This window comes from Adiantum capillus-veneris, chromosome 16, assembly GCF_014529385.1.
Source record: "Adiantum capillus-veneris isolate H3 chromosome 16, ASM1452938v2, whole genome shotgun sequence".
Taxonomy (NCBI): domain Eukaryota; kingdom Viridiplantae; phylum Streptophyta; class Polypodiopsida; order Polypodiales; family Pteridaceae; genus Adiantum; species Adiantum capillus-veneris.
In genome coordinates this window covers 113,513,670-113,528,744 of record NC_140946.1, presented here as the reverse complement: position 1 = coordinate 113,528,744, position 15,075 = coordinate 113,513,670, and the positions used below count along the sequence as shown (strand labels likewise).

Sequence of the window (15,075 nt, the reverse complement as noted above, 5' to 3'; positions counted from 1 at the left end):
CAGCTTGTTGATGGACAACATCATAAGCACTACATGCTTAGAAATGACTTTCTCATGATGCATGGAAAGTTATGCGTTACTAAACAGTTACGGCCATAGGTTTTGATGTAAAGTCATCCACCATATGCTGGGCATCGTGGAATTGATGCAACAGTGAAAGGGGTTGTGGTATTCTTCTATTGGCCAGCTTTACGTCAAGATATTGACACATTTGTAAGATCGTGCTTAGTATGCCAAAAAGTCAAATTTGACAGCCAAAAGCAATCGGGATTGTTGCAGCCATTGCCAATCCGTGATAGGCCATGGGGAAGCATAGCGATGGACTTTATCTTTGATCTTCCAAGAACACAAACAGCCATTGATGGGATTTGGATTATCATTTGTAGGTTCCGTAAGCGGGTCCATTTCATTCATGTTAGGAAGAAGATAAAGCCAGAACACATGATCAAGATATTCATGAGCAATATCTTTAAGTATCACGCGATGCCTCAGTCAATTGTCAGTGACAAGGATCCATGTATGACGAGTCTTAAAGCATTGTTTAAGAACATGGGCACTACACTAAATTTATCATCTTCGTTTCATCCACAAACTGATGGACAGTCAATCAAAAGAGGTAAATTCTATTGTCCTAGATCTGCTCAAATGTTATGTGTCAGCAACTTGGGAACACCATCTCCCATTGGTTTAATATGCTTACAATAACAATGTGCATACATCAACAAGTAAGGCACCATTCGAGATAGTGGAAGGAGGGAAGAAAGTCGCACCCATTTTGCAAACTAAGGACAAGATATTTGAGGCAGACAAGTATGTGCAAGACATGGATGAAACGTACAGAAAGATGAAGATTGCTCTTGAGAAGACTCACGCTAAGCAAAATTAAGCTGTTGATCGTCACCATTGTGAACTTGTATTTTCAATTGGTGATTGGGTACTTTTTGCGCTTTGAGAAGGCCAGGTTAAGGAAAAGGAAAGGCAAGGAACGTTTGTTTCCAAAGCTCAGTATGCGATATTAGGGTCTTTTTCAGATTTCGAAAAAGATCAATGATGTAGCTTACAGGTTGAAGCTACCAAAAGGCTCGAAAATACATAATGCTTTTCATGTCAACCTTCTAAGGCTCTTTGTTGGTGATGTGCTAGAGAATATGCTTGATGAGGAACATGCCAAAGTGGAAGAATTGGATGAGATTCTTGTTCCTGAACAATTATTGGCACATAAGGGAAGGAAGGTTAGAGGAAAGGTTGCAAGACATTATTTGGTTAAGTTCAAGAACTATCCATCTTTGGATGCTAAATGGATAGAAGAGTCTGAATTGGTTGATTCACCTCACCTATTGCAACCATATCTTGAAGCCTTTCAGAAAAACTTACAGTGACTTGATGTAGCTCTTTGGAGCCGGGTGAGAGCATGGTTCATGATGCTCAAAGGAGTAATTTAGCAATTGTATCTACTCTTTCCATACAGAATTTGGCTAGAGAAGTTTGTGATTGAGAGTACACCAAAAAGACTTCTATGCTTGATATATGTGTGGTAGCTAGGTTTGTGGGATGGTCTAATCGTCCAACGCTACATTTCTGCAAGCATGTAAATCTTTGATTCCCATCACAGAATATATGTGATATCAAAAGATATCAGCATGTATTATTGGCATGCAAGCGAGGTCGCTTACAGTATTTCAAGGGTGGGGTATGTCACCAGGAGGTGTATTTTTCGTGTTGCCTTCTTTAAATATGTACTACATATTTATTTTTATTTGTTTTTCCCGAAACCCTTGAAAAGATGCAAGTGGACATTGCATGGCCAGTGTGAAACGAATGCAACCGAACGGGTTTCTCACATCGGGAATCTAGGTCGGTCGATCTGGGACTGGTCAAGCTAGTTAGCACTGAATTCTAATGAATATGGAAGCTTGTGTGCGCCATAAGAGAATTTAGGCCACTCAGCAAGTCACTTATAATTTTATAAGTTGGTGGGTACTAGGAATTAAACCAAAAGGAGCAAACTGGACACATGGCAGTAGGAGAGCAACCTGCAAGCCAACATACACTCTACAGACTCTCGTCCCAAGAGGGGACACCCAAAAATGTGAGCTGATTTTTACAAGTGACCTACAGTGTGTGTGAGTAATGGGTGCACATTCACAGCTTTAATGAAAAGATTGTCTTCTCCTTTGTCTCATGTAGCGCGATGATTTGCTCTCGTACATCTCTCTCTCCTTTGCACATATCGTAATGCCGTGCCCCACTAGTTGGGCTTCTCAGTTGATCATGTACAGTTCTAGGAGTTTTATGCACGTTTGCCAAGGCAAGAGCCTTCTGATTAGGTACCAGATTAGCTAATTGCTAATCCCCCACAGGTACGCATAGTTGCATCGCGAAAGATTGCGAATTTGGAGAGTTTTCTTGCGTGAAAACTCGTCCAATTTACAGGGGAATTGTCCCATTGCGTGCGGGAGCTCTTGTGGCACGCGCAGACACTTCTTAGAAAAGGTGCAGAGCGTGGAGCACCGGCTTGTACTGTGTTGATGCAATATAAAGAAATACTGAAAGGGGCGCCAAGGTTTGGGGCCAATACTCTCTGGGGTGGAATTCCGCCACTCTGTGTTGCGTGTCATCTCTCTCAAAATTCAATTGCTATGGAAGTGCTAAAAGTCTGTTCAGTCTGTTCTTTTCTATTGACACGTGGTGCCCGTCTTGTGACATCGGTCATCGTGTGCACAGTGATGATCTAGTCGTTGAACGCATCTGTGTTCTCTTTTCTTCTCGGGCTCTCTGTAAAGTTGACCACGTTTATAGGTTATGCCATTTCCTCTTTCTTGAGTTCAATTCTCCTCGACGTATGGATCTTTAAGGTCTCTTAGGATAGTTTCCTACGACGTTAAAATTATCTTCTTTTTCTCTTCTCTCTCTTTTGAAGTGCCAAAAGCCTTTTCTAGTATGTTCTTTCAATTGGCACGTAGTGCCATCCTGTTATGAACAAACAAGGACAAGATGGTGCTTCTAGATTCTACATAATATCTACAATTTCTCCTCGACGAACGACACACACTCAAGGCACCCTCAATAGAACCTCTAATTTTGCAAAGGTTTCAACAGTTTCTGAACTACATGTCGTGACCTATGTCGCCTCAAGTTCTCTTCCCCCACACCAAAAAGCACAAGTATACCTAGATGAATCCAGGATAAGCCCAGATTCACCCTTGAAGGAAAGTGCAAGGTATAGACCCATGGTAGTCACCCACAAGACAATATAACCATCAGCTCCATAGTATTGACTAAATACCACGACATCCCCACTAACGTCGTCAATGCCCAATAGTGGGTGTAGAACTAGGTACTAACATAGGCTCCCCAACACAACACACACCACACGCACACACATGAGCATACATCAACACACAAGTTCAGCATGCTGAGTTTCTATCATGACTCCGGAGATCAAGGGCAAACTCATCCATAATGAAGCCTAGCACTAAAAGAAGCATTAAATCGAAAAAATTAGCACAAAAAGAAGCACAAAATCGGAAAAATTACCTTTGTTGCCTCAAGTTTTCTCTTCCCCCACACCAGAAAGCTCAAGTACCTTCTCTCTACAACCTACACACTCTACTATTCCGATCTGGAGAATTTTCAGGAATAAGGTGCAACCATCTACTTCTACCCGATGCAATCGCCTTTGCCATCATTGTTGCCACGAGGTTGGATCCTGTATGCCTAACCTATCATCCACATCCCGGACTTGCACCGCATCAGCCCAAGGACTTCAAGGATGGTTGAATTTTTTAATTTCGAAAGTGAAAGATAGGAAGAAAGCTTACAGATCTTGTAGCAGTTCGACAATATTTATGCCGTGGAGAACTATACTGAAGAATCAAAGATCTCTCCAACCATCGCTTTTCTCAAGGATAATACTATGCAGTGGTGGAGTTCTATAGCTACCAAGCCTCAAGCTCCAAGGACTTGAAAGCTTTCAAGAATATTTTTACCCAGAGTTACATGACATTCCTATTTGAAGTGCAGCTTCTAGAAGAATGGGTAACTTGAAAATGTTGGCCACGGAAACCATGGAAGATTACAACCAGAAGTTCCTCCATATCTATCTTCCGTGTCTTTCTTTAAGTTGCTCATCTTAAAGGACCACCATGAACACTATACCAATGGACTGCCATCACCTCTGCACGAATATTGTTTGTCCAAGCAAGTTTCAACAATACAAGGACTTATAGACAAAGTTACGGTCAGCTACAAACTTATAGAAGCAAAATTGAAATTTGTTACGGATGATCAACCGGCAGACACTCACGATCATCGACAACAACGCATAAATCCCCCGATTCTCGCAAAAATTCACCTCAACCTGCAAGACCTCATTTGACTCTTCGCCAACAAAAAACTCTACAACAAGAACGCCGATGTTTCTAGACAAGAACACGTGCAATGTATGCCCGAATAAAGAAGATAAGGCTCCACGGCAACCTCCTGCCAAAAAAGCCAAAACTACAGTAGGACGACCTCTACCCTTACACATCTGACATAATCCATCAAAGCCGCTGCATGATCCAAATTCAAAACATAAGCCATAATCCAATTCTCATCACATGTGTGAGCACTCCACCTTACTCTCGGTGATGCACAACCATCTTGCAAACCACTATAGTATGTAGCATGGCTGCAAAAATTTCGACAACAGTTCTACGGCACAACCATTGCAAAGAAAAATAATCCAAGAGTCACACTAGCTACCACAACCATAACCATAATCATATTCATAAGGGAACTTTAGCCCTCGTCCATAAACCATAAACCATCTCTGAAACCAACTTCCACACTTGGAGCTTTAATTGTACTTGCTATTTGCAACTCCCTTAAAGAGGGAATTTTTATTCATACAAGAGAGTCCGACCAACGACTAAACATAAGCTTAGATCACCAACTTAAAAGCTTTTAACTACATAGAATATAATTGATACACCACAACCACACCTCATCCTTCTACCACATAGAGCTAGTTTTGACCTAAAAGAATGGAAAGCAATGCACGCATGCATATGAGGCATCCACACCTATCCTTTAGAAGTTTTATGCATCATATAACATCATCTTCTAGCCTTAATCATGATACAAAACAACCCTATCACTTTGACCAACCATACGCCATGACTTTTTACTTACGTGCAAGACAGTTGTTCACTATTTTTGGGTGCACACACGACATACAAGAGAGTCTTCGACCTTATACCAATGCATCAAGCTCATCCCTATGACATAGACTAACACCTTACCACACTATTTCACCCATACGAAACTCATGCTAACAACTGTGATGCAAAAAAAAAGAAAGTTGTCAATCAGTTTCGGTTGGATAACCATACAACACATGAGTTTACGGACATCAAACAAGTGGAATCAACTCACCAAAACAAACGCTTCATTGTCTATGAACTTCACATCAAGCCCACAACTCCATATGGTACCCTTCTTTGGTAGCACCCATGTATACTCGTACCAAAAGCAATTGATAATTCACACCAATGACACGTTAATGGCAATCTATCTACATTTATCAACATGTCTAATCAAGATCTTGACTTGACTTAGTGGGTTTCCCAATCCGATGAGTGCATATGCCATATGATAGCTCTTCAAGGATCCTAAGGTCCATAAATTTATTGAAGTGCAGAAAACAGCAAGCTTTATTTGACCATAAGTCTTCACACAGGCGGACATTTGACATAACACATGAAAGACAAAACACCATAGTCATGGGAAATGGGACACAAAAACGAAAACGAAAACGGAAACGGAATTTTTTTGAAATGGAAGAAACAAGAAACGCCACGTCATGAGATGGGGGAAGGGGCAAAGGAAGAAAGGGCAATTAACCAATAGATAGATTGATGCAAATTTCACCACAAATCTGTCCACGTAATATTTAAAGAACCTCGCACTTAAGCCACCACAATGTTGAAACCTTCACCAGCGTTTTTTCAGCATGTACCTATATCAGTTTGGCGACAGTAACCCAGCCCTAGCATTAGCAAATTTCAGCCCAAGCACAGCAATTTCAGAATTCAGCCGTCATCCTTACCAAGGTTCTCAGATTTCAGCCCATGATCAGCACCCTCGAGTTCGTCAAGTTGCAGATCCCAAGTTGATACACTAGCGTTTTGCATTTTCAGCCCTTAGCCTCGCAAATCCAAACATTAGTAGCAAGATCCCATCAGCATCTTAACATCTAGGACCATTGTATCAGCATTTGTGCAATCTAAAGCAAATACCTCTCTAGCAATAGAGAGGGGGGCCCTTGGAGGGGGGGTTTGGAACCCCAGGGCCCATCCGATGGAGTCTTCTCTCTCTTCACTCAAAGAACCTTCACTCACAGTATCACTCTTGTCTCTCTAGTCTATTGCACATCTCTCTCACAAAATAATAGGAACTCTCTCGTGAAGTAAAGGAACTTTGAGTACGCATTGGGCACTCATCCTGAGTTATAACATAAATCACTTCCGCTACTGAATACATAGGTATCAAAGCTCTTTGGCAATATTCAATATCATCACTCAAGAAAAGAACCCAAAGAACCTCTCAAATTTTTACCAAAAATTGTCATGACCTTGCTCCGGACTTACAGTAATGTCACCTTGAATCTTGTAGTCATTTGCCATCAAGTAAGTGGGTTTACCATCTGGTAAATGCAATGTGCACATGTGAGTTTGTGGCATTGTTTCAGCCGTATCTCACTAACCAGTGATACATTTGACATGGGAACGTGAACCCGACATATTCTCCTAGCCATTATCTGCATGCTAGTGTTGCTGGATGCCCACCGCAGTGTAACAACACCCGTCAAACACATGTGCCAACCGTATTGCAAGAGGGTTCCAAAATTGGAAAACCTAATCTCATGGATTGGTTGAGCATGTAGGTCCTACACGCAAACTGACACAATTGCTGGCACATAATCGCCTAGGCTCTATGACTCTACTAGACACAGGATTAGCTATGGACATCGATGTAGCATGTACACGTGGCACACAACGCATGTGCACATGACACCCACAATAGTCATTCGAAAGACAATATAACCATCACCTCCGCCATGCCTAGTACTAACCACATGCCCACTAATGTCAACAGTGCCCACCAGTGACCCATTTATGCTTGTGACCCATTTACGCTCACACATACACGAGCATAAATCAATACAAAGATCTTCCTACTGAACTCTAGAGACGCAGGGCAAGCTCAGGCATAATGAAACCTAGCATTAAAAGAAGCATAAGATAGAAAGAATTCAAACGATTTTAGGTAGTTGATAGGGTATATCCACGACTGAAGATTATGTCTGGGCTGGTATCCATGACACAATCAACACATGGTTCCCTGTAGCATTGCACCCCATGGGCCTCTGCCCCTTCTTTTGCAGCTGTAAAAGTTACTCAAACTGTGGTGAAGGTTCTATGACAAATGTAATGGTCTCTGTCCAACACCCTGGCAATCATGTGGATTTATTCAAACCTTTCAAGCAGATGCTGGGTTCAAAAAGAAAGGTTAAAAACAATCTAAATTTATCTAACTATTTCACAAAAGCAGAAAGAAGTCTATATTTTACTACGTCGACAGAAACAAAATTTCACATGGTCATTATTACAAATACAGCTTGGAAACACAAGTTTCTACGACACTACAGTACCTGCAACTAAATAAGTGCAAACTGTTAACTGGGTCTTCGCAGAACTATAACTAATTCAGTGCTAAAATAGTATCGGTTCCCCTGCACAATGAACATACATAAAATGGAGCAGCACAAGCTGTTGCTTGAAAATCACTTAAGAAATTTGGCCGCTTGACATACAAGAATCAACTTACTTGGACAGCAAATCGGCTTTTGAAGGACTGGAAAAGAGGAAGCCACTTTTGCAAATCGGCATTGCTAAACAGATGCTCCCATTCCAAAAGCCATCGCACAAATAGCCGCAACAAAAGAAAGTATCACTCATTGTCAGACAAGTACTACTGTGTTTGTCCACCCCAAGCCTCTGCCATGTTGTATCTTGCAGTATAATCTGCTTGCTGGTTTTGATAGACAGCCCCACTGTATGTATTCTGATAATGGCTTGCATCTGAATGCATCGTCTGTTGAGATGCACCCTGCACATAGGGTGCTGAGCTCACAGCCTGATTGTGTTGTGCTTGGTCTTGAGAATACTGAGGCATCACAGTTGAACTTTCCACTTTAGGATAGGCACCTGCAGCATAATTATGCATCCAAGATGCAGTCTGGTACCCTTGATTAGTCATCTGTTGGTTTGTCTGCATATACGCAGGAGTAGGATTAGAAGAGATGCCAGGACCATTCCAAGAGTTATAATTTGCAGATGCCCCATTTGTGCCTTCCTGTGCACTCGGATAAGGATTAATTTGATTTGTAGTAGCTGGCGTACTACCATATGGGGTCATGTTTGGTGCCACAGATCCTGATGATGAATAGTCAGTCTGAGTCCCATACGGCGCAGGTAGAGTGGAAGGTACCGTAGTTGGATTTGCATATTGGGTTGCTGTTGTATACCCCTGGTTTGGACTGGCATATTGATGGCTATTAGAAACACTCGAGCCATTAGGATAGGTCGAAACTCCACTGTATGCTTGAGGTTGTGCTGTATACAACCAATTCCAAGAAGAAAAAATTAGTAGCAACAGTAACTTGCATGTCCACAGAACTGAAACAGTAGCAACAGTTAGCTTGCATGTCAAAAGCGCTTTGTCTGCCAAATTTTACGAACGCAAACAGGTAGCCCGTCAAGAAAATGTGCTCAAGACATATAACCAGTTCAAAAAAAACGACCTTCCTCCCAAAATTACCTCAATATTATTGGTCTCAACACAAGCAACCTTTAATGCACAATCCATTTCAAGAAGCCCATTGTACTCTGTATTTTAGAAAAAGTTAGCAATCAAAAAGGGTAGGTAGAAGCTTCTTGGTGGGCCATTGTGCTTTGGTAAACAAACAGAGGCTCACTCTATTCATTTCATACATCATAAACTTCTGCATTTTAACTGTATTCCCTTCTTAGATTCTGGAATGGTCAGCAACATTAACATTCAGTGCAAAAAACTTATTCTCAAAGTTCGAATGGCACATGGTCAATATGCTTGTTAGCAAGATAAACTCCAGTTGCAAGTGATCTTACCATCAGAAATTCAAGTCCTAGGCTACCGAGGTCAGTGGTTAACAAGAGCACAGAGAAATGTACAGCATTGACTGGACACTTTCATGTAAAATAGCAACAGGCAAGATCATGTGCTGTGTCCTTAATAAGGGCCCCTTCAAGGGGCGGCAGACATGATATGTGAAAACTGAACCAGCTACTTAGCTCTGCTCAACACCAGCACTGAGCAAACTCTCGATTCCCTCAGATTGTGCACAATTTTAGTTAGTCGAGATGTGATTTATGAAATTTGTACAAACTGCACTTTCTTGTACCAAAGAGAAACACAGACACTTACGAGAAACTTATGACACTTTATTACCTTTCTAAGCAATGAACAATCAAATGTAGTGTGCAACGAGGTAGGTAGATAGCTTATGCAGGTCTGCACTTGTTGAGGCGTGAAAGTTTAGGGAATCTAGGACACTACCAAAGGGGATAGTGCAAACTTTACACAATAATAAACATGCACCTTTGTGGTTATGTTTTCCTCACACTCGCACTAAGCATAGCATAATGTGAGTGTCAGTATACATATAAAATCTTCACACTAGTACCAGTGTCACCATCATGAAACGCCTTTCGACAGGACAAAAACAACGAAATGCTTGAAACGTTTCAGAAGGGGGTGAAATGCCCCAACTGAAACGTGGGTTGAAACGTCTGAAAAAAGGATTTGTTGTTTTTCCTCTCTCTCTGTCTCGCATACACTCTCTCTATCTGTCTATCTCTCACACACACCTTTTACCGAGAAACCCATTTCTTTGATAAAATTAATCGAACAAATGTTTTGAAACCTCACCTTTCCGAAACTCACATTTCTTTGAAGAAAAAAAAATTGCTAGTGTTCCTCCCATCTATTCTAATGTGAAATGTCAAGTTTCAAGTAAGCCATGAGTTTCATCTTTGTATGTCAACATATATCTTGAAATTTTTTACAAAACCTGGAGGAAAACTTTTCAGACACTGACAAAAATTCTTGAAACCTCTAAAACTGTTCAAAAACTTCCCGTTTCAAAATTCCATGGCTACTATGACCTGGGGTCACACACACACATATCAAGAGAAGGTTTAGTACCTTAGCATGCATGCACACACACAATAGGAGTACCTCTGTGTGTGCCCACACGTCCCATAATGCACACTACAAAGTACAAAGTGTCAACTCGTCAAAACTCCAAATTGGAAGGATTTGCTAGTTCTTTCACTGGCTTCTAGCTTCCTGCCTTCCCTCAACTTTAATATATGTGCGTTTTGGGGCAACGTTTCATATTTTTCTTCCTACCAGCTGAAATGTTTCACACCAAAACTCCACGTTTCGGAGTGAAACGTTTCGGGGCTGAAACATTTCACGCCAAAACTCCACGTTTCGTGGTGACGCTGCGTGACACTACCCAACGCAATATGCATAGCATAATGTTAGTTCCAATATAAATTAATAAAAATTTCCCACTCCCCAACAAAATATGCTTCAACTGTAGGATAACAGGCTACAGCATATGTACATTTGACATCAATAGTGGCATCGCCTATTGTAATCTTAATAATGCATAGAAGTATTTATCCAAATTATCAACGCAGCTCAAGAACATATTGTACGGAACCCATGCATGCAAAGGGATCGTTAGAAATCACAAACAACTAAAAAGCTTCAGTGAATTTACCTGGTGTAATAACTGATTGCTGCATTCCAGAGGGAGCATAAGGACCAGAAGCACCATAAGTTGGTCCCTGCATTCTTTGTGGGTCCTCATTCCCATGCAAAAAATTGCAACGCTCATTGTACGGACAATTCCCCTCTGCAAAGTACCTGCAAGGCCTGGTTTTGGGCCTCATGAATGATCCTCCAGGTGTCCCTGTGGTCCCAGAGCCAGCAGCAGCCATTGTTTCCCAGAGAGGTGGCGGCTTGCGAAGATCCTCAACACCATGTGCAAAGTGGCATCGCTCATTGAAAGTGCAGGCCCCAATCTTGAATTTTGTGCATAGCTTTGTTTTGTAAAAGAGGGCTCCTGTGCCCTTTGCTGAGCCTGGGGCGAAGCTGCCATGAACAGGAGGAAGAGTTTGATACTGAGATCCATAGCTTTGATAATTAGTGTTTTGCTGCAGTGCAGTAAAACCAGTGGTTGCTTGGTCCAAAGATCCCGCGAAGCTTGGAGCAGCTGACGTTGCTGATGCAATTTGCATGTACATCAAGCCTGGAGGGGTTTCATTCACGCCGGCTACCCCCTCACCTGCACCGGGAACAGAGGACACATCATTCTTTACCTTTTTCTGAGGAGGCTCGACAGTAGGATTGGCATCATTGCTTGGGGGCGCATCACTCCATCGGGAAGGTCTCGTGCTAGGGTTAAGATTAGGATTGGGGCTAGCATTCGAAATCGCGGTTATATTCTCTGATTGCTCCTCTGGAGAAGGCTTCTTGGCTGCCACCGCCGTTATTGCTGCTGCAGCAGCAGAATTCATAGCCATGGCGAGAGGTACTCTCTTGTGACGTTGGGTGCGTCTTGATCTTTCAACTGCCCAAGCATAAGGGCCCCCATTCAAAAGTTACGAAGAAAGCTCAAATTGTCTTTCGTGTGTGTGTGAAAAAGGGGAAGAGGGGGGTAACTCAGCACTATATAATACGGGTCTTAATGACCCCAAGGCGGTGGGATCGGTGGTGGGACCAGGGAACTAAGTGACACGGGCATTGAGGGGGTGGGATCTACGGTGGGAAGTAGGAGAGCCGTAGATCATGGCAAAGTAATATCGGGTACCCAAGATTACTTCGTACCAAGGCCTCGAGCCCCTGACCTCACCTTTGAGACTCCCATGCCTTATTCACGAGCACCCGCGTGTTTTTTGTGATGTGGGACCGAGATTACTCTTATACCAAGTGTGAGTCGGCGTCACGAAAATGATCTCGGGTACTATACCCGAGATTGCTTTTTGTGGTGCCGACAAGATCTATGGCGCTCGATGCTCTCACCATAGATCCCATGCCCGTGCCATATAGTCCTGAGGGTGGTGGGGGTTGAAGTGGACAAATCTCAAGGTGGGGATATGCCTGAAAAAAGTCAACGGTTGGTCCGCAATCAAGGATTTGAAACCACGGCCTCACATGGAAGCTCAACGAGCTAATCACGCAAGTGCGTGTGGTTTGTTGAAACCATTGTGAGTTCGCATTGTTATAAAAGTTAGTTCATGTTTACTCCCCCCATCTCCTTCTTTACTTTTCATGACCTTGTTTGCTTTTCAACATCCAGCGTCTGCGTACGCCTCTGGTTTTGTGCCCGAGTTTCTCCGTCGTTGATCCCACCGCTCTTTAGCTTCATTTACTACCCCTTGTTCTATAGTGCAAAGGGGGGGGGGGGGGATCTAAGGCTTCGTTTAGACTGCACAGAGGCATCAAAGATTTTTTTCCACCGCGATGTTCACACTGTGTGTGCAGCACTTCATGTTGTAATCTGAGAACAGTCAGGCATCAAATCAAGTATACCTTTGTGGCTAGCTCCTATGACTCTACTTAGAGATCGATGCTTCTTTGCAACCGGCACTCTAAAAGTGTTGCGGTCAGGGGCTCCTTGTCTCTGTTCTGGGGGGTTGAGACCACCCGCTACTTCATAGGTCCGAAAGAACGCGCACAAACTTTTGAGCAAATAATCCTTCGCCACGCCGGTCACATGTTGCATTTTTTGTGCGGTTTGAACGCCCTCTAAGGTTCGCAGTGCGTGTAGGAAGAGGGTGCTTTTGTTGCAAGCCAATCAAAAATCGTTTATGTCCCTGCCTTGGGGCCTGTTCACATAGGGAGGTGGTGACGGGGCAGCCACGTCAAGGAAGAGAAAAGCTTTTTCTCTTCCACCCTTCCCTGTTTCTCTTCCAACCCCCCAACCCTCACTCCTGAGCACTTCCACCCTGACACATTTCTTCTCCGGCCTATGGCACATTACCATGCAAGAACAGGGAGCACATATGGCTATTGCTTGCCTGGTGTGAATACTAGGGTAGCAAAAGAGCTGAGCTCCCCTTTGTTCCGTCTGGAAGTGGTAGAAGGGTGTTTTTCTTCCTCCCTTCCAATCTGAACTTACCTTAAGTAGAAAGTGTGGCAAGTGCCATGTCTTAAGGGAGTCACTGCATTGAGTCTGCCAATAGGTGCAAGCATTAAGGGGGTATGTTTTTTTTTTTTAAAGAGAAATACTTACAACTTGAAATTACAACTCACACACTTGACTCTGTGAGCTGGAGTAGCTGAGCCAGATAAACTTGGCCAACCCATCGTATAGACTTGGGGAACAACCCCTAAGGGCTACATGTCACACAAGATAAGGAGGTTTGAACCCAAGACCTGGACTCAAGAGGCTCTTGCTCTATCAACTAAGCTAGCACTCTTTTATGCTTAAATAGTGAGAGCCTTTCTAAAGGTAACCAACACATTGTTTGCACTCACACCTTGGAACTACTCATGCTGTTCAGAAAGCCGATGTTGTTGATTATTTGAATCACTTTGTCCCACTAAATGGATGGGCTTACTAGGGGAGAATACTTTTGAAGGGGGTGTTCCATGAGTCACCATCCATGCCAATTCAGGTTTGTTGGTAGGTGGACAAGACTAATTGTGAACCACACTTGCATGGGCAACTAGACTCATTGGTCCTTGCAATGGGAAAACGGGAAATTCTTGTGCAATGTGAACCTATTCTAAACTAGTGTGTCATGATTGCTTTGCAATAAACGGCTCAATTCAAGTCACACTCATGTAGTAAATCACCATTGAATATGCTCCAATGGAAGGGTAGTGATGTACATGTATTCTCTGTAAAAAATTCTCTTCACTTCAAGCTAAACAAAAAATGGGGCCTAGATAGGGACAGACAACAATAGCCTTGGAAATTCGCCATGCTATGGGTTAGTCCCTTCTCTAACTTATCCTCCACAAAGCACGTGGACGAGGGATAAAGCTCAAGGGATAGGAATTGGGAATGGGATATGCCAATGGTGCAACTATGCAAGAGAATATATTTTGAATTTATTTATTTTTTGTAAAACTAATAAGTAGGATTTACAAATTCAAAGTCACTTTGCAAACATTAGATGTAAAAACTTAACATGGTAGTTGACTCTTCTCGGTAATTTTATGGGCTTCACAACCACCCTTTAGAATGTTATTCATGCTTAATGATTATGGCATATTTGGATTCAAAGGTGTAATAAAATTTTTGCCATTAAATAGCCAGCCAATAGTGATTGGCTTCTTTCTATATTGATATTGTCGACCAAAGTAAAGAATCGGCTTCACAACCAGATGCTCACATGTCAACGTCATTTGCAAAGATATGTGAAGATAGAAGAGAAAAGGTGTAATGAACATCTTGTGGACCATGTGGATGCTTTCCTCAAGCCGGTGCATGACTGGGAAGGTGAACTTGTGGATGTTGTAGAGCCTTGCTTATGGAACATGACATTTATCAAGAACACTACCGAAAATCTTTGATGGTTATGCCCAATTGTTTGCAAGTGTTTAGGTGTTTCAAATTTAAAAGGATGATGATGATTTTATATATATATATATATATATATATATATATATATATATATATATATATATTTGAGATGGACATATTTACGAAGGTGCCTTTTTAGATGCAATTTGCCCTCTCTTTTGGAACAACCTTCATCTTGTGATGAAGTAATTATTTTCTTTTTCTAATATATTCATACTTTTTTCCCAACAAAACAAAAAAAAAAGATCCCAAAGCACGTGTATACAAGTTATCAATCATTTAAACCTCTCAAGAAGGGAAAATTAAAGTAATAGTAATAAAAATTTAGAGACATGGGTTGAAAAGATAATGATCAATGCATTACGTGCTGGAATGTCAAGGCC

At 42.1% G+C, this 15,075-nt stretch overlaps 1 protein-coding gene across 2 annotated transcripts in view; it reads right to left on the bottom strand.

Annotated features, from left to right (window-relative positions):
• LOC147439673 (uncharacterized) overlaps positions 1-11,781 on the bottom strand; it is a 34,782-nt gene extending 23,001 nt beyond the window's left edge. The window contains exons 1-2 of one of the 2 annotated variants that reach the window (XR_015184627.1): positions 10,877-11,781; positions 7,873-8,660 (exon numbers count right to left, since the gene is read on the bottom strand). Coding sequence is in view for 1 of the 2 variants with exons in the window: in XM_086485493.1 (XP_086341619.1) it covers positions 8,017-8,660; positions 10,877-11,681 (1,449 nt within the window). In the remaining variant the exon portion in view is untranslated. Of the gene's footprint in view, positions 1-7,595; positions 8,661-10,876 lie in introns of those variants that run through there. The other variant, XM_086485493.1, reaches the window with a different exon arrangement.
• Between the last annotated feature and the right edge of the window lie 3,294 nt (positions 11,782-15,075).